This window comes from Zonotrichia leucophrys, chromosome 4 (genome assembly GCF_028769735.1).
Source record: "Zonotrichia leucophrys gambelii isolate GWCS_2022_RI chromosome 4, RI_Zleu_2.0, whole genome shotgun sequence".
NCBI classification, from domain to species: Eukaryota; Metazoa; Chordata; class Aves; order Passeriformes; family Passerellidae; genus Zonotrichia; species Zonotrichia leucophrys.
This window is the reverse complement of record NC_088173.1, coordinates 11,044,609-11,071,066: the sequence shown is the minus strand read 5'-3', so window position 1 is coordinate 11,071,066 and position 26,458 is coordinate 11,044,609. Positions and strand designations below refer to the sequence as shown.

The following is a 26,458-nucleotide window of genomic DNA, read 5'->3' as shown; positions in this document are numbered from 1 at the left end:
CGCGCGCCGCGACCCGAGCGGCGGAGGGGCGGGGCCGGAGGGGAGGGGCTGCGCGGCCGGCGATTGGCCAGAGGGGAGCGGGGAAAGGCCGCGGCGCGCGGCGATGACGTAATGGCTTTGTGCGCGCGGCGGCGGCGCCGGGGGCAGCAGCGCTTCCTGCGGCTCGCGGGGGCCGCGCGGGGCCTCCCAGACCCGGCGCGGCCCGGCCGGAGCGCGAGGGGTGAGCGGGGGCGGCGCCGCGGGCACCGGGCGGGGACACCGGCACCGGAGCGGGGCCCTCGGCACCGGAGCGGGGCCCTGCGGGACCCCCGCGCTCCGCGGCTCCTCCGGGCGCTCCCGGGGCCTTTCACGCGCGCGGGAACCCAGCCGGCCGTGTGTCGGTCTCCGCGCGCCTCTCGCTGGGTTAGCGCGGCCCTTGGGAGCCGCTCCCGCCTCGGGAGGCCCCCGCGGCACCCCGGGGCTGCCGTGACTCTGCTCTGCCGCTCCGTTTCCTGCTGCACGCAGCCCGGGGGTCCGCAGGAACGCGCCTGCCGAGCCGCGGGGCAGGAGCGCCCGGGGAGCCGGTGTCTCCGGTATCCGTGTCACTAGTGCGCCTTGCCGCCCTTGTGCGGGAAACAGTCGCTAACGAAATTGCAGGGTTTGGTTTCTGATGGTAATCTGAGCTCGCGGACCTGTGGTTATGGTGGCTATGTTGTCCTGCTTTTGTGAAACTGCGAGGATAAAGTGTGGATGTGGTGCTTAAGCCTTTTTTTTTTTCTTCAGATAAACTGAGAGTAAAAACTTACTTACACTTTGATGCTTTGCTTTGTTTGTCTCTTAGGCTAAAAAAATAAACAGTTGAAGTCCTCTTTATGAAACCAATCTTCGGTCAAGTGTAACATTTGATGTATGGTCTCTAAAGCCCCCCACTATGCCAGCAGCTACCGTAGATCATAGCCAAAGAATCTGTGAAGTTTGGGCTTGTAACTTGGATGAAGAGATGAAGAAAATTCGTCAAGTTATACGGAAGTATAACTATGTAGCTATGGTAAGTGGGTGCTTGATGTCTGTCTAGCGAATTGCTGCAGAAATCATGACTTCAGCTGAGGTCAGTAAATTTGCTCATCCTTTTAAATTGAAAGCCTGAGGAAGTCTTAATTAGTGCTGCATGAACATCTGGATCCTAATCTTTTATCTTTTTAAAAGTTAATTTTACACACAGTACTCTTCAGCTGTGATATGGTTAGATCTATATGGTTGTTGTGTGTTCAAGTTTAAATTCTGCTCTTGCAGGACACAGAATTTCCAGGAGTAGTTGCAAGGCCTATTGGAGAATTCAGAAGCAACGCAGACTATCAGTACCAACTCTTACGCTGCAATGTCGACTTGCTAAAAATAATTCAACTAGGACTGACGTTTATGAATGAGCAAGGAGAATACCCTCCAGGAACTTCAACTTGGCAATTTAATTTTAAATTTAACTTAACGTAAGTATTCAATTCTGTGCTGCTAAAAGTATGTTTCTGACTTACTGAAAATGTATAAATACTGTAGCAACTTCATTATCCATCTGATTGTAGTACTGGAATACCATAAATACTCATGTAAGGAAAACTTCTGTCAGCCAAACATGATTTCTTCCCTCATTTCTGTGCAGTCTGTCTTACTGTTGGTAATTTGGTCAAAAATGCTAAGCAGTTTAAAAAAAAATGGAAGGCATTTTATACTTAGTCCAAGAGTTAGCTCTGTATTTTCATGTTTAGCATTTCAGAGTACTTCTGCCTTAACTTAGTTTAACTCTTACTACTTGTTCTAGAAATCACATACTGTTTCTTTACATACTTTAAATGGAAAATACCAACACTTGAAAAAAAAATAATTAAAGTGACTAAAAAAGCATGTCAGATACTATCATTCTGAATTATTTTGTCTATTTTTTTGGTTAAAAAGCAAGCTGACTTCTATTGTATTGGAATAATACCATGGACTTTATTTCAAAATGTGATTTTTATCAGTGATAAAAAACTTTTTAAGCATAAACCTCACTTTTTCAGGGGGATCAAAAGCTTATCTGGTGCTCTAATTATATCTTTAGCTGGTCAACAAAGTTACTAGTATCTTGGTTTTGTTTTTTGGAAGTAAGCAAAATTGGTCTGATAGATTCTCATATGTTGATTATCTACTGAATTGAATATCAGTACAAACACTACTCACACGTTTAATTTAAGCCTTGGGGTTTTTGGCAGTTGTGTTACAAGTTGAGAACTGGACAACTTTATATACATGAGTTAAACTCACAGCCTATGAAGAAGGTTTTAGAGAACAGACCTTTATTTTTTCTGCAGATGAAAAGCCTTGTTTTCAAAGTAGTTGGAGTTCTTAGGAGGAAAACCTCTGCTGCCTCTCTTGATCTCTGTGCTCTTTTAAACAGGCAGTGGTGTGGATTGTCACACATCAGTTTGATCTGACCAATGACATGCTCTGTTTAGTCTTGTGTGAATTGTCTCTTGAAGGAAAAGTAAGCACAGATTTAATGTTTTGATGTCTCTGAACTTACCTGGCCATATAAATGCTGGATAAAAGTTACCCATTTTCTTAAATAGAGAAATATACTAATCCTACTAATTAGGGGAGAAAAAGGAATTAATAACTTCCAGACTGTGATCTATGAAGAAGGGCCTATGCTGCACTTCATTTATTTTCTGAGCTTCAAAGGTCTACTTAACCTCAAACAACTGAAGCCAAAAGTAGCTTTCCATCTATTTGTGCCAGATGCTGCAGAGATAAGACAGATCAGTAAGGCAAGATACAGGTAATCACCAAATTACCTTGTTGCTAGTTGATGGTGGGCATTATTGAAAAATAGAAACTTGGTAAGTACTGCATGAGAAATTCATATATATATATTTTTATACATGGATGGACAACCTTTTTTTGTCTGTTTATAAACATCCTTTTGGGAAATGGCACTGTGCCAGATGTTCTCCTCCTAAAGCAAAACAGCTGTTTGTTGTTCCTAGAAGGTAATTTTTTGTGTGTGTGGTTCCAGCCAGGTCTTGTTTTAGTGTGCTCCAAAAAGCATAAATATCTCTCTAATCATGCTCTGCACCTGATTAGTACAGAGCAGCAACTAGAATGAAACCCCCTTTTTGTTAAGTGGTGCCTTTGTTTTGGATGGGTTCTTTAATGTGTTATAGATACAGACAGGTGTTGAGAAGCTGCTGCCTCAAAGCTGGAGAACCAAAGAGCAGCTGTGTGGGAGTGAGGAAAAAAGATGTAACACATCTTGAGGATATATGTCTGTGTTCTAAAGAATGATGACTTGCTCTTAGGAATAAGGAATACAGATCTATGACTGAATCTAATAGTCAAGTTTGATATATTGGTTGTCTTGTCTAGGTTTGCTTGTGGTTTTGTTTTGGTTGTTTTTTATTAACATTTGAAACTGTACACTGAAGAGACTTTGTGGAGTAGTATGTTATGGACAGTAAAATGAACTTCATTCTCTAAGTACTTACATGCTTACTTTTTTTTTTTCTTCATTTAACCATTCCATGTTTTTGTAATGATGATTCAGATAAAACTTAAGGGAGAAAATAGGCTCCAAACCATGAATTTCAGCATGAGATTCTTAAAACATTGCCAAAAAAAAAAAAAGGTGGTGTTAAAGGGAATAAACACAAAGGTAGGAGGGGTCAAAAAAGGTAGAGGAATTGTTATTTCATCCTCTTAAATTTTAGGTCCAAAATAGGCTTTTAAAGTTAAAACAAATTGTTTAGAAAGAAAGAATTTAGACAGAAAAAGTTAGGATCTCTGAATTCTAAGGTTTTGCTAAATGGAGCAAGTACTCCATTTCCAGTTTTACTGAAAAAAGTTTTTATGAACACATGTCTAAACATTTACATAAGCTTAAATCACAAAAAACTACTGAGAAATATTTTCTACAGAACTAATTCAGTACTGGGATCTGGATTGTATTTCTCATATTTCTGCAATGTAATGTGTTACTGCTTCAACTGTTACATTTAATTTGTCACAATTCAAGTGATTTATACAGATATTTTACCAGATAAGTTCTACAGATGCACTTTCATCTATAGACTTGCAAAAGGGTGGTTATAGGTAACTGGAAAAGGAGCAGAAACTAATTTTTTTATGAATATGGTAAGAATGGAGGTGCTGGGAATGGTAAAATGATAATGAAGGTTTAAAAAAAATCTTTGAAAAATGGTTGGTTTTGTAATTAACCTAGAAGAAAATTAAATTGTTCCTAGTCTGTGGAATGAATAGCAAAAAAGAAATGTTACTTCATTGAGACTTGTAGATTTTGGAAATTGACTTTTCCTCTCTGTTTTTAGAGAAGATATGTATGCTCAGGACTCTATCGAACTGTTGACAACATCTGGTATCCAGTTTAAAAAGCACGAAGAAGAAGGAATTGAGACACAGTACTTTGCAGAACTGCTCATGACATCAGGAGTTGTATTGTGTGAAGGAGTCAAGTGGCTTTCCTTTCATAGGTAAATTCTGCATGTTAAGTGTTTGAGATTCCAACATCTCATGGGTGTTTGAGTTCTAGAACTTGGATTTCACATCCCTTGAGTTTAAATGTATGTAGCCCATATCTTGGTCGGTAAGACTGAGGAAATATTTCTGCTGTAATACCTCTAACACCATTTTGTATTAGAGGAATAGAGGGGTATTGGTGTTGAAGAATACAGGGGTTGTACTGGTGTTTTTAGCTTGGGTGTTTATGCAGTAACCAGAAAACTGTGAAGCTGAAAAACACGAAACTGCTAAACCAGCAGGTGGAGCTGTACACGTGCAAGTAATAACAGAAACATTACTAAAAGCAAACTACTTCTGAGCAATCCTTGGGGAAATATTGTCTGTTTATAGAAGAGGATTATCAGTAAAGAGGTCTATACAGCACTCTTAAATTTGTTGTAAATCTCTTGCTAATCTGAGCAGATGAAATTACTCAGCTTGGAAGGAGATCCTTCATCAGTTTTATGTATTTATTTTACTACTTATTCCATCATCTCTCAAGTAGAAATAGAGATGCAAATGCGAAATCTCTATGAGTCTGTCATAATACAAAAGATTTTTGAGTGTTAATAGGATTTAACACTTTAAAAACGTACACAGTAGTTTAGCTAACTGCATGCCAGAATTTTTGCAAGCAACAGTGACTTTAAAGGCTTATTGCTATGTAATGCCCTTGAGTTGGTGTCTTAAATGCTGGCTTCTAAGGAAGTCAGCAAGGTAAAGCAAATGAACAAGACTGTAAGCAAACCAGTCTCAGCTAAAATTTGTATCTCGTGTTGATGGATGATATGTAAATGATGAAATTAGAATAAAAAATTCTTTGTCCATAAGTATTAATAGTTGGAAAAGACAAAGTCACATGGAATTAGAGAAGTATTTGTGCAATAAACAAACTTGAAAATAAGAATTATTTTGGCAAGAAATGTGTAACAGTAGTAGAAGGGTGCATGTAACATTTTTGCAGAAGTCGTGGTTTTGATTTGTTTCGTACATAGAAGTGCTAGGCTGAGTTTCCAAAGCAGAGAGGTTTAAAAGAAAAGACAGTTAAATAAAGAAGGATCCTCTGAGCACAGTTGTCACTTCCATCTTTCACTTAACAGCTGTTTCAACTCACAATAGGACTCTAAAATAATCTTACTCTTGTTATCTTCTTTCTAGAGTAGCAGCTTGCGGAAGAATACTGTAACAAGAATGCTTTAAATTGGGTCAAAATAACTGCAAAAGCCAAATTAGAGTTTTTTTCAACTTCCTAAGCACAGTATTGTGGGCTGTTATGTGTATATTCATGATTTACACTTGACTACAGTAATATGACTGTGATGGTTCAAGAGAAGGGGAGGCAGGTTATGCGTGTAACTGTGCCTCAGCAGAGGATGCCACATAGAAGCAGCTTCAGCCTCAGACTGGTGTTTTTCCAATATTGCCTGGTGACTAAGGGCCTGGTATAAGGTATACCTGAGCAATTTCTACTCTAGGGATTCTTTCTAGAGCATAATTATATTTAGTGTGTGTAATTCCTGACTAATGGGCTGGTCAAAGTGTAGTGCAAGCCATGTGCAATAATGCCATTTCTTACTGGTGCAGCTTATGAAGGGTTTTTGAAATGGCTTTATTAATAGAAGTCCAGTTTCATCTGTGCTAAAATGAGTTTCTGTTGTGGATTTCACTGAAAGTGTCTTTAGAAATCCTCTTTAGACAGTTGTTCAGCATATGTTTGTCAGACACTGATTATTAGAGTGTTTAAACCTTTTGTGCATTTTTAGACCTTGCTGTTATTATTTTGAGCACAAAACCTTGGAGTAAGTTAAGTTCTGAGGAAACCAAAATTATGTAAAGCTGTAAATGAGCATGGGTCATATAAAATGTGCCACAAAAAATAGTGAACAGTTGTTTCTAAATACATCTTTGATTGTGATTATGTTCTATCAGTGGAAACTTACACAGCAGGATGCTCAGTTGAAAATTTGTTCCATTGAGGCTCTCCATGCAGTAGTTCTTTAACAGCTGATGAAGCTGTGCTTGGTAGTTGCTGACTCTCCTATTGCCTCTGTTACCTTAAAATGCTTAAAGTACTACTAGCTCTTAAAATTTGAGTCCCATAGTAAGTGGGAGAATTGAATTACTCCTTCCTCAGAGTATGAAGATATGATTTGGTTTTCATTTTCTAGTCTTTGATTTCCTTGAACTTTTATGCAATTCATTTGCAAGCTCTTCGCTTCTCAAATAGTTCTCTTTGTGTGCTTTTTATCTCCACATTTGATGTAGCTGCCTTGGCATCCTGACATGTTGGCAAATCTCTGGATATGCAGTTCTGTCAGATATGAGTGAAGAAATATTTGCACTGTCACCAGTTCTTGTGTATTGCAACTCCATAGACGACTTCCATCAAATCTTGTGTGTGTGCATGTTAAAATGTATTTGAGTTAATGAGAAAGACAGAGGAAGCCCTGAATTTGTGATTTTTTTATCACAGTCAAGAGAGCTGCTAGTGCTTGACAGTCTAGCAAGTTAGGAAGGAACAGCTCAAATGCTGATTTTGTGGATGTTCAACTATCTGCTCAAGCTTTGAGTGTCCACTTCTGTGCAACCTCATTTGTCAGCCTTTGGAGGGTCAGTGGAAACATGCTTTTTGGAAAACAAAAACTAGATGTTCTTGGGATATTGCCAAGTTCCAAGCTAATGTGTTTCAATAATCATTTGTGTCTAACTGATTTTAGTAAAATTTAATCTGTTGGCTCATTTCTGTTAGCATCATAAAATGAACTAAAGCTTTCTCAGTTCTTGCACATTTTGATTTATTTCAGAGGTTTGGTGATTGAGTAGAATTCATTGGCTATCTGGATTCTATCTTGATAGTAAGGAAAAGAAATAGAGGCATGTTTGATGTCTGCTCTTGTCTTTTTGCCTAGAGCTGTCCATGTTCAGTGAAAAAAACAAAACAAATGTCTGTAAGAGTGAGTGCTTGTGTTGTATAGCTCCACAGATTGTGGCTTGCTGTGCTAAGCAATTTCAGGTGATTGTATTAGAAATGGTGCAAGGCTTTTCAGGCAAGGAAGTCTGTGTGCTTCAGGGTGTAAAACAACCACTAATCACTCTTACAGGATTAGAAGAAAACTTCTTTAATGAGCACGTAATTACATAATTGCTCACCATGGACTTACTTAGCCTTCTCTTAGCATTCAGCAGTGGCCACTCCAAATTTGTTTTAATGGATCTATCTTAGTCTTAAATTGGAGTGACAGTTTTTGTCTGTAAGCTTGGATCTGCTACAATCTCTTAAGCGAAAAAAAATGTGTAATTCTCAATCAAAATTGCTGTTTTTAATAGCCTGCTCGTCTCAATATGAATAGTAAAGGAATGTTGACTTTTCTTTAAGTACTTCCTACTTTAAAGAAATTAGAAGTGTTTGAGGGCATCTATTTTCTATTATTTAATTAATACACTTTTTTTTTGAAGACAAGTCAAACATTTTTTGAAGAGGAGTAGCACAAATATGGTTTCTTTCACTTTAATATGGCTTGTTATATTTGAACCTTGAGGGTGATCAAGGAATTCATTGAGTTAATAAAATGTAGAATCTGAAGGAATAAGTCTCCATAATCCTGAACAGTGTTTTTTTGCATCTTTTTGAACAGCCTTTTTTGTTAGTGTGACTTTTTCTTTTATTCTTTAGAGGGCTTTATGCTGATATGGACTTTCCCACCACTTCCCTCCCTCTTCAAATGATCTAATAAAATTAGACTTCCAAGCTACTGTTTTGTCAAGTTTACTACAGTTTTTACTTTGTAAGAGTCAACTGAAATCCTTCTTTATCTTTGGCTTCTTTGCTCCCTGGCCAGTGGCTGTTGCTGTTGAGATGGAGGGTGGCCAGCACAGCTTCAAAGTACCAGAGGCAGTGCAGGATTTGTTCAACATAAAATTTCCCCTTAGAGCACTGGAAACTCCCATGGGAGAGCTGCAATAATCTATAGGTATTTTATATCTTGTATTAATGGACTTGTAGCAAACAATCCATATACCCCCAGTATGTTGAAGGTTTTTCTACCCTCTGTCTTGAAACTCATAGTATAAAGATGTCAGCTAATCTTGTATAAAAATGGTTCAAAAAGTAAACTTATTTACGTTGAGTGTGCAAGCTGAAGTTTTGAGCCTGCAGATGTCACTGCTTTTTGTGGATCCTAAATATCTGCAGGATCAGTGCTCTTAACTGATTTGTCTTTTCTATTGCTTATCTCACAGTTAAAGATCCTGGCCAGTATTTACCAAATTGAAAAATTCTTGGTTTTGAATATGACCCTTGTATAGTCAAGAATGAACACAAAGTCTTAAACTGGAAATTTGGAGTCTGTGGTGGCCACCTGCTCACTTGAATCGTCCCTCACCCTATGCTAAGATTCCTTAAATTGCAAAACTGATAAAGTCTTCAGTAGAGGCAGCCCTGTGGTGTGTTTTCATCTTCTTTGTTAGTACAGGCATATTTTAAATTGTATGTCAGTAAAATCTAGGAACTGATCTGGTTCAATGCAAACTTAATAACATGGAAGAGAAAGAAATCACTCCTCCATTTAGTTTTGTGCATTAGCAGTCCTGCAAGTACAAGGGATCAGAACAGGTGAGCTTCATGGTCAGGTCCTGAATAATCTGGTTTGTAATTGCTGCCCTCCTAAGAAAAAGCCTAACTTGTCATCACTGCTTTTTGTTATGGAGTCAGGGTTGCTTTAATACCCAATATTTGTCTTTACTTAACCCTCTTGTTTCTTCTCATAACTATTTGTAAAAGTACGTGGTTTCCACGTTACTGCCACACCTCATTGCTATGTCCTCTTTATTCAGTCACACTGTGGGGGAGGAAGCCTTCCCAAACTCTTCTCTCTACCATGTGCACACTACAATACCGCCGTTTCTTCTAACAAACAAGCACTGCTTAGTTACCTTTCTGCCTCCTGCAGACTTACATGTACACACAAAAATTTTTCCAGCTTACTCTGTCATTGCCTCCAGAAAGAGTAATAGTCTACAAGCTATTAAACTTTGTAGTTGTCTGTGTGCTGATTTAATTGGAAAAGTTGAAAGACAATTCCTCTTCTTTGTTGCTGAGGGTTAGACTTGCCTCCAGGCATAAACATGCACTGGCTCTGGAAACTCATTAATCTTTTGGATTTCAAGAACTGTAGAAGTGTCTGCCTGTCTCAATTTGGAGTGAGAAACTCCAGTCTATGTGAAAGAAATCAGCTTAGGAGTTTTTATGGTGGAAGTCCTTGTTATCAGAGGAAGACCCAGCAGCCCTACCTTATTTTGGGATTTAGAGAAACTACTGTAGGCAGATCTTTTTGCATCTTCACTTGGCCTCTTTCAGACTAAGTTAAAATGTTTTCTCTGGAATCTGCAATGGGGCTGTTTATATTGAAGTTTCGTTTTTTTCATAGAAGTTAGTCTTTATTGCATTGGAGTTAAGCAGAGTATCCTGTCAATGTGCAGTGAAGTCCTGAAGGTTGTTGTTTTTCCTGTCAAAGTGCAGTGAAATCTTAAAGTGAGAAGGATGCTTCTAAGTCACTTACTTATATTGTTTTTGGTATTAATTTGCAGTGGATATGACTTTGGCTATCTAATCAAGATCCTGACAAACTCCAATTTACCTGAGGAAGAGCTGGACTTCTTTGAGATACTGCGATTGTTTTTCCCTGTCATCTATGATGTAAAATACCTTATGAAGAGTTGCAAAAATCTGAAGGTAAGTAATCTGCTAATGGTTTGGAACAAATTTTGCATTTGGAGACAGAGTATGTCATGCTTAAAAATACTTCCTCTATTTTTATTCTCTGCTTTTACTTTTATGATGCATATTAAGCATTGTTGTCTCAAGCTTTATATATTTAATATTAAAGGTGTTGTGAGAAGCCGGCAAGAGCACAAAATCAATTTTTGTAACTGCTTATCAGTTAAAAATACCGTGTTGAAACTGAATTTACAATACTTTGTTGATAGATGATAAACCCATGTTTGGAATTAATTCTTCATTTCCTTAGCCATAAGAATCGATGGGTCTCATATGCTCTTGTTTCCTCGTTGTGCAGTCCACTAAAGAACTGCAGTCATCTAGGCTGAGGTAGTTTCAAGAAGATGATGTGGAAGTGACTTGGGAAGAGAAATGAAGTGAAGAATGTTTCAGATGGCCCAATAAGCAAAGATAAACAACAACATATGTTCAGGGACAACATGTGACTTCTAGGAACAAAAAAAGAACTAGAAACCAGTCTCTCATGTCAGGCCAGCGGGGCTAATTGGCTTACTCTATCAGGCATAAAATTTGGATTCCTTGTTGGACTGGAGAATGAGTGGGAACTGGAGCTAAGTGTGTGAAGGGGAAGACAGCAAGTGAAAGAAAGATACTAAAGGCACTGTTAACAGCTTTACTTGCCAAAGAGCTGTTAAGAGTCTGGACTGCTGCTGGAGTGAGCTGCATCACTCATCTGAGGCAATTGATGATTTGTTGCTTTTATGGAAAGTAATTTAATTCTCTAGGATTTCTTAATGAAAACCTGCAGTAAGAAGAGAACACATCACATCAAATCCTAACTAAGGAATGGCTTGCCAGTTCATTGTGCTGAATTACTGATCTGTGTGCTGTTTATAGCCTTGTGTTTCTTTCTGAGATGCACTAACAGTGTGGCACTTGGAATAGTAGCCTAGTTTTGTGGAAAGTAAATTGTGTGAATCCTTTGCTAATCAAATTAATGTTGAAAATGTAGATCACCCTTCCAGTTAGTAAGAAAAGTATACTTACCTGTGTTCTTATACAATTGTTACTGGTATAATCATCTGGGCAAATGGCTGTGTATTAGGGAACATCTTAGAAACACTTTTTCTCCAAAGAGGCCAGGAGTAAAAATTAAATGCTCCTAAATTTCAGGAATCTTAAATGAGGGGTGGGGGCAACTCACCCTAAAAAGTCCTCACTTTCACACTCCCAGTGAAGCGTAGCAGAGCATCTGGTGCCTATCTGGTGACACACTTTGCAAGAACAGAATGTATATTCCAAATTTAGTGACATGGAAAAGGTGACAAATTGATGTTCTATGTCACCATTCAGAGGTGTCATTCCCAGTGGGCTTGGGAAAGAGGGTATTGTGGTTTCTGGCATAATTAAAGCATAGTTGTGTGTAACCTGCATTGTTTAGAGACACTAAGATTTTTTTAGAAGACGAGAAAAACCTTCACAGGTCTTATTTTGGCAAACCATAAGAACAAGGGTGATTTTTTTTTTTTCAGAGCTGAATATGTAGGTCAGCTTTCCTGCAGTAAATTTTGATCCACTCACCTAATCTGCAGACTGGTAGTGACAGCAGGGGAAGGGAAGTAGACTATCTTACCCCTCCAAATTTACCAGTGATGAAATAATGGTGGACTTGAACTGTACTGAGAGAAGCTACCTGAAACAAATCACTAAACATTTAGTGTTGTAACTCTGAAAATGCATGTGCCGTCTCCTAATGTGTGTCACCTTTGATCGTTATTAAATTGCAGTGAATTGAACAGCTGTGCAGTTGTCGTTTATTGACTTGTCTAAGTTATTTTTTGTATGTCACTGATCTGCTGTAGGTCCCCACTCTCTGCCCCCACACACTCAAAAAAGATTCTTGGCGTTGGAAAGAGAAATAGGCTTCAGAGCTGGAAATCTGTTTGATGCTTTTTTTGTGGAGTTAAGTACTCTGTGAATTTACAGTCTGTTATTATGACTTGGCATGCAGATTGAGAGTTGACTTGTATTAGAAGTTAAAGTCTTGCTTACAGTCTAAAAGGCTTTTTATGTAGACAATTACAAACCTTTTGATAGTAGTGGCAATCCTAAGTAATTTAAATTGGTAGACCTTGTTGGAAACTTGCTATTAATTCAGGGTTTTTTACAGAACAATGAGATCTGTGACTGTGTCATGAAATGAGAATTTGATGTAGAATTGCTGTTGACCATGGCGGTGTAATTCTGTAAATTATTTTGTGGCCTTTTTCTTGGAAGTTTGACACTCTGAAAATTTGGAAAGAATTTGTCCTTTTTTAAGAGTGAAGCATACCTATGTGGAGTGCAGAATTCTGAAAGAGAATCTGAGTAGTCTCATAATTTTTTGTTCTGGTTCCTTTCAGTTCAGGGTGGATTTTTGCCCCCAGGATGGGGCATGGCTAGGACATGGAAGTTATTCTGTGACACCTCACATCATTTTCTGGGCACGGGGGAAGGGCTTGCTTCCAGGTCAGAGTAGTGTGGTGGAGGGACCAATCATTATGTTTCTGTTTGTGTTTCTGTTGGTGAGCAGTGTTTCTCTTCTTGCCCACTCTGTCATTAATATTGTTGCTATTTCTGTTTGATTTCTTATCTCACTGCTGTTTTCTAGTAAATGGCTCACATCTTAACCTGTGATCTTCACTTTTGTGCCTCCAGTTCTCATCTCCAGTCTGCCACAGGAAAGGGCGGGGATAGGAGTGAATGAGTGTAGTTTGAAGTGGTTTTAGTGGAAACACTAACTTGCAGAATACTGTTCCTAAACCATGACAGCCTTACTTGGCACCCAGTGTGGGGCATGAAGGAATGCAATCTGATCAGAGTGGATTGGAAACAAATTCCATCTAAGCATTTGTCCCATTAGATTCAGAGCCAGTGGTCTCAATGTTGCTTGGTCTGTTTGTGTGTGTGTGTTACCTACGCCTGTATATGTTTCTGTAGATGTACTATGTGCCCATGAGGGTGCTCTTTTTCAGATCAGGATTGCTTTGTTGATGTATGTTGGTTGTATGAACTGGAATCATGTTTATAAAATGATAACATGAAGGGCAATGAGGATCATTTGGGATATTCAGTGTATTCAGTGCTACTCTCCTACCCTTACTTTGGGCGCTACCTCTGGGAGTCCATTCCTTCTCCTACCCTTACTTTGGGCGCTACCTCTGGGAGTCCATTCCTAATCATCCCTAGTCTGTGGAGAGAACACAGGAGGATAGCTTTCCCCAGCTTTTCAGTACCCTTTTCTCCTTCAGGCCTGTTAGAATAGCTTTTGAGAATTTTTAATTTCCTTTTGATGTTAAGGAAAACATGTTCTTGCTCCTGTGTCAGCTTTGTCTCAGTCTACATGGTCTAGACCATGTTTTGAGTCAGTACAGTCAACACTGTGTCTAGAATCAGGACAAAGATTTCTAGGAAGGTTAATCTGTCTGAGGGAGGATAGTCATGAGTAGCATGGAATGTGGGATAAAATGGACCATTGTTGGGGAAAATTCTCTCCTCCAAGGTTTTGGGAGTATCACTACAGGACCTTAATAAAGTGACAGAATATTTGCAAGAATGCTGTGGCAGCTCCATAAAGAATCAACTTACTGAAGTGTGCTGGGCCCTAGCTACTCTTTACTGGACACAGTCCAGTGCTAGACAGAACCCTTAGGGGAAGAGGAAGAAAGCAGATCCACAGGTGGTGTGACCACTCAAACTGCAAAGGAGTTATTCTTGCCGAACTGCAAGAATAACTCATGCCAGTTACAGTCATACCTACACAGAAGAAGAAATCCCAGGACCAAATCACTTTGCATAGTCAGGGATAAAGAGGAAGTAGAGCTCTCACAAAAGGAGGAAGAGGCAGTACCAGAGATAATCACCTGATTCCTATCTCTGTGTGAGCTAAGTGAAAAGATTCCAGCCACCAGTCATGAAAGCCCTGGATGAGCTGGCTGAAATGCTGAAATATCATGGCACACAATATGAAACTGGCATCCTCATGGGGGTTCAGGAAGAGGACAGAAACTCTCACCCTCCGATGACTCCTGTCAAGTGTGAGAGAAGGGTATTCTCTCAAGGATGATCCAGTGGTGTGCCCAAGCAGATGCAACGCATGGAGAAAGATACCTGAGAGAATTAGTTGTGCTGGAGGTAATATGTAAGGATTCAAATAACAGGAAGTCTCCTCTAGATCCAGATAAGTTCCATTGTACACAATCCACGTGGCAGAAGTTTGTATGGAGCACACCATTGTCATTCACCAGCTCCTTGGCATTGATGTGAATGAAAGGATGAGAAAAAGCAGTCCATCAGGTGACAGACTCCAGTAATAGGAAGATCATCTCTTTTCCTCCTTACCAGCCTGCTCCTTGGTGTCGAAAGACTGTCCAGACAGATTCAAAAGACTCAAGAAAACTGGAGAGATGTCCCATGCCCCACCAGTATGGACCAGTCTCCACTATTGAGGCATACAGAGACTCTGTGTATCCTTGACATAGATTCCTGCAGGACCCAGAAGGGCATCATTGGGCTTTTGAGATAACTACAGTGGAGACAGAGGAAATTAGACAGCTGAATAACTTGTCTGCTTTCTCAGAGGACCCTTCTGCTTTGGGACTGCTGAGGGTCAAAGAACAGCAGGTACCAATCTCTACCACAGCAATGCACTGTCAACAAAACTGCACTGACCAGGTACTCCATGACCTCCATCCATGAGATGATTTGTGAACTAGAGAGCCAGGGAGTGGTCAGCAAGACGTGCTCACCCTTTAAAAATCCTATATGGCCCATTGACAGCGGACTGTCATGGCCTGAATGAAGTCACACCACCACTGTGTGTCACTATACCGGATATGCTAGAACTGCAGTATGAACTGGAGTCCAAGGCAGCAAAGTGGTACCACCACTGATCTTGCTAATGCATTTTTTTCCCATTCCTTTGGCAGCAGAGTGCAGGCCACAGTTTACCTTCACCTGGAGGAACATCCAGTACACCTGGGACCTACTGCCCCAGTAGTGGGAACAAAGCCCCCATCATTTGCCATGGACTGATCCAGACTGCAGTGGAAAAGGAGGAGGCTCCAGAAGACTTGCTGTACATAGATGATGTTGTTGTATGGGGGAACATGGCAGGGGAGGTTTTTGAGAAAGGGGAAAGAATAATCCAGATCGTCCTGAAGGCTGGTTTTGCCATAAAGCAAATTCAGGTCAAGGGATCTACCCAGGGTATTCAGATTTTAGGAGGAAATGGCAAGATGGATGTTGTTAGATTCCAATTGATGTGGTTAACAAATAGCAGCTAGATCCCCACCAACCATTAAGAAAGGAACACAGGCTTTCCTAGGTGCTGTGGGTTTTTGGAGGATGCATATCTCAGATTACAATCAAATTATAAGTCCTATATATCAAGTGACCCAGGAAAAGAATGATTTAAAGTGTGGTCCTGAACAACAACAAGCTTTTGAACAAATCAGATGGGAGATTGTTCATCCAGTAGCCCTTGGGCCAGTCTGGTGGCAAGATGTGGAGTTATGAGCTCTTCATGGCTGCTGGGGAGAATAGGCTTCCTGGAGAGACTTGAGGCTGACCTCTGGGTTCTGGAGTTGGGGGTGCAAAGGATCTGAGGCCTGCTATGCCCCAGTTGAAGAAGAGATTCTGGTATTTATGGAGGGATTTGAGCTGCCTCAGAAGCAATTGGCACCCAAGCACAGCTCCTTTTGGCACTCCAACTACCAGTGCTGGTCTGGGTGTTGGAAGGAAAGCCCCTTCCACACATCATGCCACCGTTATGTGGAGTAAGTGGATGTGCTGATTTCAAAAGTAGCCTCATAGACCCCTGGGCCAGAGAGCACGGTATGAAGTGGGTGTATCATACTCCCTGTCATGCACCAGCCTCTGGGAAAATTAGATGGTACAATGGACTGTTAAAAACATTGAAAGGAATGGATGGAGAACTTTCTAACAGTGGGTTCTACATTAAGCAGAGGCCATCTCCTTAAATGCTAACACCAGTGAAGACCTTCGTTAGAGGTTCCACCAGCTGAGCTGACCTTGCCCAATCAAAGCCTCCACATACCACAGAAGGGGATAAATCCCCATTGTGCATATGAGCAACATGTTAGGGAAGACAGTTTGGATTCGTCCTGCCTCAAGCAAAGGCAAACCCATCTGTGAGATTGTTTTTACTCAAAGACCTGGGTACACATTCCCCACAAAGGGGTGGGGAAATGGTAATGTGTACTTCAAGGGGATTTGATTTTTGGGTAAGAACAGTTTGTAATGTTGAATTGTATAATACTGGTTGCTGATTGCCACTGCCTCTGGATGCCATAACTACTGTGGCCAACGAGTATGGAGCTCATGAGCTCCTGATGCAGCTTGCAGTGAGCTGGCAGGATACCAGCCCTCCTTCCCTGGAAGGCATTGAGGATAAATAAAAGCCACAGTAATGGACTAAATTAACAGACATCTCAGAGGGAAGCTGTACTTGTGTGTGTGTATATATGTGTATTGTTGGATCTTACAAGATTTCAACATGACATAGATAGTATAGAATATGAAATGGATAATATCCTGGTTCCAGCCAGGACAGGGTGAATTTTTGCAGTAGCCAGGCTGGGTTATGGAGGTTGTTAACATGGAGGTTATTCTTTGACACCTCACGTAATTTTCTGGACATGGGGAAAGGACTCACTTCTTGGTCAGAATAGTGTGATGGAGGCAGTGATCAGGTATTGTTAGGTATTTTTCTGCTGCTAAGACAGACAAAAATTAGCAATAGCAGTACTAGGTTTTCTTGTTAGTTTGTAGGTGTTATTTGGGAATGTTATTATTGAAGCTTTCATCTTTTTAAACAAAAAACAGGACCCAAACATGTTGCCATAAGATTCACGGGAATTTTCATAATGTTTGATCTGATTTTCAGTTTGGATTCCTTTGTAGCTCTATGAGTTTTAATTTTGACTGTTATGCTTTTGCCTCTTATTGCTTCACTTCCTGTATTTGAAACAGGTTAAGAGCGTATGGGAAGGTGAACTCTAGGCATTCTTTGTTTTAAAGCATTGTCTTTGTGCAACATTTTTGCCTTTCAATGCTTATGGTAGCACTGAAGGTTCTGTCTTTTTTTTTCTTTTTAATCTCTCTAGATCTTTAAGAATGTGCATGTGCCTAAGTTATGCCAGTAGCTTTATAGCTTACTGAATTAAAACAAGTCTTTGTACAATCATGTGCTCACAGCATTAAAATCTTGCAGTTACAGTATTACATGTCTGTCCTTCAGCTGATCAGTGTTATCTATGTAAAACTAAACCAAATTTTGACAGCTTTGCTCTCACACATAGAAGCTATTACTGTTTTGGAGAGGACACTAAAATGATGTTTATTTAGTCACTTTGCAGTTAAGGGGATAATTTTTCACATAAGCTTATTGAAAAGAAAATTTCCTTCTAAACTGGAGAAGTTTTACCTTTTAGAGAAGATAGATTTGCAGTTTTGGTGTGTTCTCTACAGCCTTGTAGTCTGTCCTTTTAAAGCATTGTATCAACAGTCACCTTAAAGGAATTGTTGAGTAACGGCATCTGGTTACTGGAGAAGCTGGAACATAAGGAGTACTGGTTTTGTTGGTTGCAAATACTGCTTCATTTAGTCAATACTGACAGAGAATATTAATACTGTTTGATAGGGAAACTTTGATTCTTCTTGTATGCATTTATCTAGTATAATGTCTGTTTCAGCTACTGTGCAGATATTAAAATATGCCTGAGGTTGTATGGCCTATGTAACATATTTTCCCAAATATAGCTGTTTTGTGTTCTGATTTAACTTTTCAGCATTTAACAAAAATGTTTTGTTTTCCAGGGTGGGTTACAAGAAGTGGCTGAGCAGTTAGAGCTGGAAAGGATAGGACCACAGCATCAGGCAGGATCCGATTCTTTACTCACAGGAATGGCCTTTTTCAAAATGAGAGAAGTAGGTGGACATACTGTTTTTATTTCCATTATAGTAATGGGTTGTGATAGTCACATGGAATTGCTGATCCTGATAAGTCTGGTATTTTAAGGAGGTCTCTGAAGGGCTTCAGCAGTCAAGCCTTTCTTGACAAAAATGACACCACCTGTATTTTTCCCTGAGTAAGTGTGAACCAGCCTTATTGACTCTTTGCTTTGCTGCTGTGAGAGAATATTTCTTCCCAGTTCCAGCCTAGGCCTGACTTCTGGATTTTTTCTGAAGTTTTGTTTTGTGGGGTATGTTTTCCTCACCTGTTTTGCAGGGTGCCTTTTTTTAGGTGACTGCTGTAGTGATCTATGAACTGCTGAAGCCAGACTCCTTTTTGGGTGACTGTACTCAAGTCAAATTATTTTTTTAGAGCTTTTGCTCAGTGTAACATCCAGCTGATGTGTACTGCTGCTTGTGGCAGGCTGAGAGGTGGGGAAGGAGTATTGATGAACCACTTCTAGCTAAACTTTCAGGCTAGAGGTATATTAAATAATGACTTCCAGTCTGCTTTGGAGAATTTCTATGCATTTCTTTTTCCTTGCCATTGAGTGAAGCTCAGTTTAACTAAGGTTCTAAAGGTCAGTTAATTCAAGGTTACAGCAAAGACTGTCAGGTCTTACAGGCTTCACATTTCCTTGCTACTTGTCTGCATACAACAGGAAAACATGAGGATGTTTTGCATTAGCAGAACAATGAAATGTCGAACAGGCCTCTTCTGGAAAGCAGTTGCACTGAACAAATGCCAGTGCATCAGAGCATGGCATTCTTCCAGCAATTCAGTGTCATTTACCATGTCAAAACAGATGGCAATATCAAACCTCATCATTTAATCATGTTAAGTACTATATGCTGAAGTCTACCTTCTGGAATCCAGCCTTCTGTATGAAGGAGAAAATGACCAGAGATTGTGACAAATATTAGTGACACAGCAGCTGAATAATAAAGAATGATGGTTTGGGCCGGTTTGCTCATCCTAGCACTCTCTTCTGCTTCTGCTGGAACTGTTGCAGTTGTCAGGGAGGTCATGGGCTGCAGATGCAATGAAAAGGATTACATTTCCGGTATGATCCAAGGCCAGTGCAGCTACCTGCTGTCTGCCTAATATTGTAAAACTTCACTCTTGAATTTGAAGATCCAAACCAAATGAAGGGAAGCATATAATAATCATGCTTAAGATATAGCCTTTCAAGTTAGTTTTCTAGAGTAAATGTCCAAACCCATGATAGTTTCTTTAATGAGATGCAGTTTGTGTTAATGGCAAACTAGCTGGTTGAATTTATTTACTAAAAGCTTTTACCAGAAGTAGAAATCTCTGAGGGTTTTTTAGTGCAACACACCTGCTTAATTAAGCCAACAGACATGGACTGATAATGAATATTTTCCCCAGTACTTAAATACTCTTTGCAAATACAGCATTTCTGAATAAGAATACAGTACTAAGCATAGAGGAATAAATTTAATGTAGGTTTTTAAAGCTTTTTAGCAAAGTTCAGTGTTTAAAAATGTATTTCTGAGTAAAAAGACTTCACGTTATAGTGCTTTTTGAGGCACAGAATTTTGTTACTAATTGCTGTGACAGAGATGCAACTTGCTTGCTGGGTCTTGGAGTGCCAGCCAAAAAAGTTACTGATCCTTTTCTTTCCATAAGGAGTACTTAAATAATGGTACTGCAAGAGTAGAGTTATTTTGGGTTCTTCCTACCTGTTTTATTTCACTAAGAACTGCTGGGGCTGCAAAGCCTAATTAAAGTCTCTGATTTCTACAGTACAGAATTTTCCATCCTGACTGTGCTGCTAAAAGCAAAGGTTGAAGGGAGAAGTTTTGACCTGTGTGGTCTGTACAGGTCTGCATGTTTAGATTGTGTATTGCATCCATTCTGTCCCTGCCTATTGGTGCCTGTCTGAGATTTCTGGTATTGATGATGACTCAGAATGGGAACCACTGGAGTGTCCAGGATTGCTGTGAAGGTTTTAGGGTGGAAAATGTTCGTGTATGTGTGTCTTATTTTGACAAGATAATTTGTGATTTTCTGCTTGAAAACCTGCCTGAAAGGCAGAGTATCAGAATATTATGGGCTTTATTTTGTCTTCCACTGAAAGGTTCCATTTGTAATTTAGACTTGTAATATGTAAATGCAGTCTTGGTACAAAATTTTGCTCTTCCTCATTAAATTAAGTCTCCCTCTGTGAGGAGCTGAAAATGCATCTTTCTGCATTTATTTAAACTCTGGTTTTGTGCTCATCTTCCCCACCCCCAAAGCTATATAATACAAATCAGCACATCTCTATTCCAAGACAGAGAGTATGATGAAAACTCCACACTGAGGGGAGGTAAGGGAATGGGCACTGATGATGGATGCTAAGCATATGCTTGTTCTAAGAAGCACCACAGAAATCAGATGGAGAAATGTCTTTGTTGCTCTTGCAGATATGTGAGTGATGACTAATAATACAAAATTGTGAAAACATTGCATTTGGCCATTTAATTGGGAGAGGTGCACAGGAAGATTGATTGTATTTCTTGACAGATTTAAATAATTGTGTCATATAGCACATCGTGATAATATGTTGAGATTAAATGTCTTATTATACTAACTATATCATCTTTTGCACCTTGGGATTTGATATTTAAAAAGAAAGTAATTTTAAAGCCTTTCTACAGTTGTGTTGAAACAGAACCTTTTCTTTTGCAGTAATTCATGTCTCTTCACTTTTTAGATGTTCTTTGAAGATCACATTGACGATGCCAAATATTGTGGCCACTTATATGGTCTTGGTTCGGGGTCATCTTATGTACAGAATGGCACAGGAAACGCTTATGAAGAAGAAGCCAACAAACAGTCATGACATGAAATGAAAGGCCGTCTTTTTGACCTCCACATGCTTGTATATAGGTTTTATCTCTGGTTGAACCCCTTGGACAATTAAGGCTTTTTTCCCCCCTTTCTCAGCACACTTTCTTTTCTGCCTTTCTATGTACTAAACTTGACTGTTCCTATCACAGATTTTGATCTTAATATTGATACGTAAAATTTTCTGGGTTACATTTTGGCCTCTTAACAAGCCCATTTGTAAAGAAGCATGTATAGGATCAGTGTGGCAGAGAGAAGGGGAAAGTTGAATCATAATGAATATTCTGGTAAACTTGCCTACATTGTTCTTCCAGTTTTTTGTCTTTCCCCTCCCTTCTCTAAATTAATTGGCTCTGATTATAACTAACTTCCCCCCTCATGTCTGTTCTTTCCAGTATGCAGGCGTTTTAGCTATTCAAGATTGTGGACCATCAGATTTGCACTTTAGAGAGCGACTCTGACTCAGATCCTCTGTTTTATTTGAAGTTTGTTTTGGTTTTTTCTTTTGCCCTCAGCTAGAAAACAATCATCTGCCAAGTTCAGCAGCTTCAAGCTGTATTTTCTTGGTATCTCAGCCCACACAACGGGACTTATTTGCTGCATAATCTCTGTTTGTTCAAGCAAAACAAACTACTGAAATCATAGTAATTGCTCTTACTTTACTAGTGTTTGGTCATCTTCCAACACATACTGCACATGTCAACTGCTGGTTGGCCTGCTGCTTTAAAACTGCTCTGTGATGGGGGAAAGAGGCTTGAAAAAACAGCTTTACACCCTTCAGGAGAAGAACAGCTATGACTTTAGCCTTTTTGCCATTAAGCTGAGAGTTGAAGGATAATGGAAAAGTAGGAGTCTTGTAATGGCACATTTCCCTTGATTAACCTCGTGGCTTTTATCCTAGTAATGTACACCTCAGATATTTTTTATGAAGTCATATTTATTATGTACTTGATTTCATGATTTTTGTAAGTCAGTTTAGTTGAAGACGAACCCCAAAGATCTGAAAAATACTATTTAATTGAATTATTGAATTAGAAGGACAATTAAATCATGCCTTTTTGTAGTTGTTACAAAGACAGATGTTAAAGATATTTGTTGTAAGACAACAAAATATAAATAACTTCCAGCTAATAAAGTTACCTGAGGAGTGTAATGCTAGTTTATTTTTGAGTATACCTTACAATATATTTTAGATATATTGTTTCCAAGGACCCTAAAGTATGTTCTTAACTCTGCATAGCATGTGTACAGAGCAGTTGTGCAGGAAGGATTTTTGGTATTGAATAGCTAACTAGTAGCCTGGAATGACGGAATGCGTGACATTGTGTGTCTGCGTGTGCGCGCGTACGTGTGCCTGACACGGAAATCAATGGCAGAAAAATCTCCACATGTTCGCCAATTACTCTGTTTTATCTTGTACTGAAAAGCAAAAAATCAAACTCCTTTTTCTCATTGAATTATGATGATGTAACTGGGCGGTCCTTTTTAAACAAGTAATTTGCATAACAGAGGGTATTTGTTTTTAAAGCTTTTGTAAATAAAGGCCTAAGAAATGTTTTCTTACATAACAACAGACTGGTGGTTTTGTTGCAAAATTTTTCCTGCAATGTGATTATTTGATCAGTTCGGCTGTGTTTTGTTAGGCATGATAGTTCTTTTCTACATGCTGACATAGAGGAATCTAGCTCACTGCTCCCTGACTGATTTCACATTCAGAGCAGAATTGTGTTCATGGGTTTCCAGTAATTTAATTCCTACTGTCCTGAGTTGGAAGAGGGGTGATTGCAGGTTACTTCTGAGGCATCCTAATCCCGTTAGTGCTTTTATACCATTATGCATTAGATGATGGTGACTTGTTTTAACATCAGTTGTCTTTGACTTTAAGATTGTGATAGTGAAAGCAGGATGAATTCTTACTGTGGCCTCCAGGGTTTGCATAGACGTGGCATGAAGAGCCCCTGAAGTTTGATGCATTTGCTTTAAAGTAGTAGCTTTGCCTAAAGCATATGGATACAGCTATCTGGTTAACTTCAGCAGAATGACTCTTCGAAGGACTTTAATGGGTTTTTGTTTTGAAGTTGGTTTTCAATCGAGGATCAAAGGAAGTTTTTAGAGCCTTCTGAATGTGTGCCTCCAGTGAAAGTTCTAGTGCCGATGGGGATTTGCTTTTGAAGTGACTGCTGAGCATCCCATATGCTGTGCTGTGCTTTTCTTTGCTTCCTGTCGCAGAATCAGGGAATGGTTTGGGTTGAAAGGAACCTTAAAAATTATCTAGTTCCAACCCCCCTGCCATGGAGAGGGACACCTTCCACTAGACCAGTATGTGACTTCAGTGAATTCTACTCCTGACTTTTTTTTTCAGTAACAAAAGCATTTCTCAAAAGCCACTGGTCAGCATGAAACAGATTATGGTTTATTCTGTGAGAGAATACTTGCTCTGATCACTGTGTCTGTTGAGAGTTGATTGCAGCCAGGGAGACATCTGTGCATCGTTCATTTCCTTGGCAAAATTAGATTTAGTTTCCATTAAGGAGTGATTTAAATTGTGAATTGTAGAGATTATAAAAAAAGTAATTTCTTATATGTAGGACCATTACATGTAAACTTCAGAGCATGAAATCTATTTCCAAAGTGGCCAGCTTTAATTGCTTTTGCAAAAATTAATGTGCAGGCACAGTTCCAGCTGTCTAGACATGCGCCTTTTTGTTCAGAGACAAGAATTCTCTTTCTAGGCCTCTGCTTTTCCCAATCCATTTAAAATACACTGTTGTTGAGTAGGTTTGTCAGAAGAAATGCAGTATCAAAACCTGTTATATTTGATCTTTCTATTTTTAATCCACTTGTATTTTTGGCTTCTGGAGTCAGATGAGTGTTCCAGGAACCTTATGTTCTCTGCCACTATTTTTTTTAAATATATATAATTTTTATTTTAAGCATTTAGTTCCTTTGCTCATTGAAACTAAGCAAGAACCATCCTTGAAGTGGAGGAAAATAGGTCTGGAACACAGTATTTAAGGCCTTTTCCCACATGAATTTGCTGATGACCTATAAACTCTTGACATCCAAGAAATTTCTTTACCTTATCTGACTGGTTACTCCATGCTCAAGGATGCTTCATTCCCTAACTCTGAAAATCCAGGAAAAGTAGCAGGAAGCCTGCATTCATGAACAAGGTGCTTCTGATTCAGCTCAAAACACAGAAAGGTGGAAGCAGGACATGTGACATAGTCTGGAATAAGGAAGATTTATCCTTGGTGGAGGAAGATCAGATTAGGAATGGAAAAAGAAACTGGACATAAAGAAGTTCTGTTTTAAACTCCCAATTGGTTTTTCAACCTTGAATTAACTAATAACTCACTTAAACCAACATGCACTGAAAGAAAACACTCCTATACTGAAGCAGTTTTTAGGCCTTCGCTGGAAGTTTAATAATCACGTGTCAATGGATTTAGGGTGGTGTGGGTTCATTGCAGTTTAGTAACCTGTAAAATAATTAAGTGCAATTTTAAATAAAACAGACTTCTCAAAATTTGAATTTTACACCACGACGTCAGCGATGGCAAAGAAAGCCAAAAGCTTCCAGTAGAATTGTGGGTATTTGTCTAACTACTTTTAATTGTTGAGTTTGAACAAAATCTCGCAAAGAATAAATCCCAATTTTTACATAGAGTAAAATCAGTTATCTCTGTGTACTTTTCTGTTTATATCATGAAGTTATTTTCCTCGTATATCTTATTTAGTGCACCAGGTTTACTGCACCTTGATTGGTTCATGGGAGATTTTATTTCCCTCATCCATGAGGCTGCTTATTTGATGTCTATTTCCCTCTTGCACTACCTCACACAGGTAGTGAAATGAGGATGATTCTCCTGCATTATTCTTTTGGTCTTGGGCTGGGAATAAATCTGCACATTCATGCCAGCTGTGAAGATCTGATTTCTGCAGGGGCTGGTGTTGTCCTGCTGCTGCCAGCAGAGATGAGGTACTAGTTCCTACCTCTGCTGGACAATTGTCTTGCCCAAGAGTGCTCTGTCTCATGTTCCTAAGACACTTGCCTCAGTTAACTGTGTTGGATAATGTGAGGGAGAGCTGGAGAAAAGGGAAGGGAAGCCTTTTCCCTCCTCTGTGTACCAGGTAGAAGTTGGCAGCAGATGAACTTTCTAAGCTGCGTTACAGAAAATGTGCTTCATTTTTTTGTTGGACAGCAAAGCAGAGCTGGGGTGGCGTTGGCAATACCTTTTCTTTACTTCTCATCATATAACTGAGCTTGGCAAGCTCCCTGTTTCCTTCATTCTTGTCCCTCTGCATGCTCTGGGGAGTAGCTGTAGTCTCTATGATGAAGCTCCTGATTTTTACTATTGTATCTGTTTGAAATACCGGCCAGTTAAATCTCTTGATGTGATGGAGAAAATAACTGGAAGTAAGTTCCTGTTGTTCAGGCTGTAACAGTGTCTGTGTTGTCTATTTTTGCCTTTATATCAGGAGCTCTTTCTTAAGTGAACTAAGAATTATTCTATTTTCAGATTGAAAAAAAGGAAAGTGACTTCATAAAGTGATGACTGTCAGGAAGTGCTGGGTCTGTTCCAGTTATGCCAATCAGTTAAACTGTGAGCATGCAGAGGGGGAGAGAGGGGAGATGGCTCATGGCACATCTTCCAACTCCTGCACTCAAACTATTGGGACCATCTGCTTGAGATTAAAGTGATCTAGGATGAAGGATGTGATCAATGCCTCGAATACAGGATTTCAGAATGACTGAGTTACTGTATTTCAGTGATGAGTGACAACTTAGAGATATGAAGGAATTACCTATCAAGAGTCAACTTAGGTTCTTTATTATTCTTCCTACCAAAGTAGTGATTGTACATTTCACATTTAGCACTTTCCATCTGGACTTCTAGGGAAGGGAAGGAGAAGAGAGAAAGATGATACAAAATTTAAAGAAGGAACAATTGAAAAACTGCTGAGGGAAAGTGGCAAGGCTTTCCTGAGGTTATGTCAGATGTCACTTGCTCCAAGTTTCATCCCAGAAGGCTTTTCCCATCTTACTACAAGGTCACTCATAAGCAGGTGGTAGATGCAAGTGAAGTAGCAACAGAGGCATCCCACCACCCCCACTGCATAGCAGTACATTCTTTTTAATCTTGTTTTGGATGAGAATGTTTGTGTATGGTTCAATACCACTATTTTTGGAAGGGTTTTAACATGCAGTATATGGTCCAAGCTCATCCTGTTTTTGTCTGAAGTGGTAGAGGTGAAAGCTGCTTTTATCTTTACGTAACTGTTCTACAGCTTTAGAGGTCCCTGAGCCAACAGTCTCACTCCTC

At 39.5% G+C, this 26,458-nt stretch overlaps 1 protein-coding gene across 1 annotated transcript; it reads left to right on the top strand.

Annotated features, from left to right (window-relative positions):
• Nucleotides 1-101: 101 nt before the first annotated feature.
• Nucleotides 102-23,452, top strand: CNOT7 (CCR4-NOT transcription complex subunit 7). Its single transcript, XM_064710461.1, has 7 exons — nucleotides 102-220; nucleotides 821-1,027; nucleotides 1,273-1,466; nucleotides 4,338-4,499; nucleotides 10,114-10,258; nucleotides 18,143-18,253; nucleotides 20,998-23,452. Exons 2-7 carry the CDS (start codon nucleotides 911-913, stop codon nucleotides 21,124-21,126), a joined length of 858 nt encoding a protein of 285 aa, XP_064566531.1. The 5' UTR covers nucleotides 102-220; nucleotides 821-910; the 3' UTR covers nucleotides 21,127-23,452.
• The last annotated feature ends 3,006 nt before the right edge of the window (nucleotides 23,453-26,458 follow it).

What these genes read in the sequence shown, in the direction of transcription:
- CNOT7 (XM_064710461.1), top strand. Translation starts at nt 911, where the DNA reads ATGCCAGCAGCTACCGTAGATCATAGCCAAAGAATCTGTGAAGTTTGG. An exon ending in AATTTTAAATTTAACTTAAC is followed by an intron (nt 1,467 to 4,337) that starts GTAAGTATTCAA and finishes CTCTGTTTTTAG; the next exon opens with AGAAGATATGTATGCTCAGG. An exon ending in AGAGTTGCAAAAATCTGAAG is followed by an intron (nt 10,259 to 18,142) that starts GTAAGTAATCTG and finishes TTTGTTTTCCAG; the next exon opens with GGTGGGTTACAAGAAGTGGC.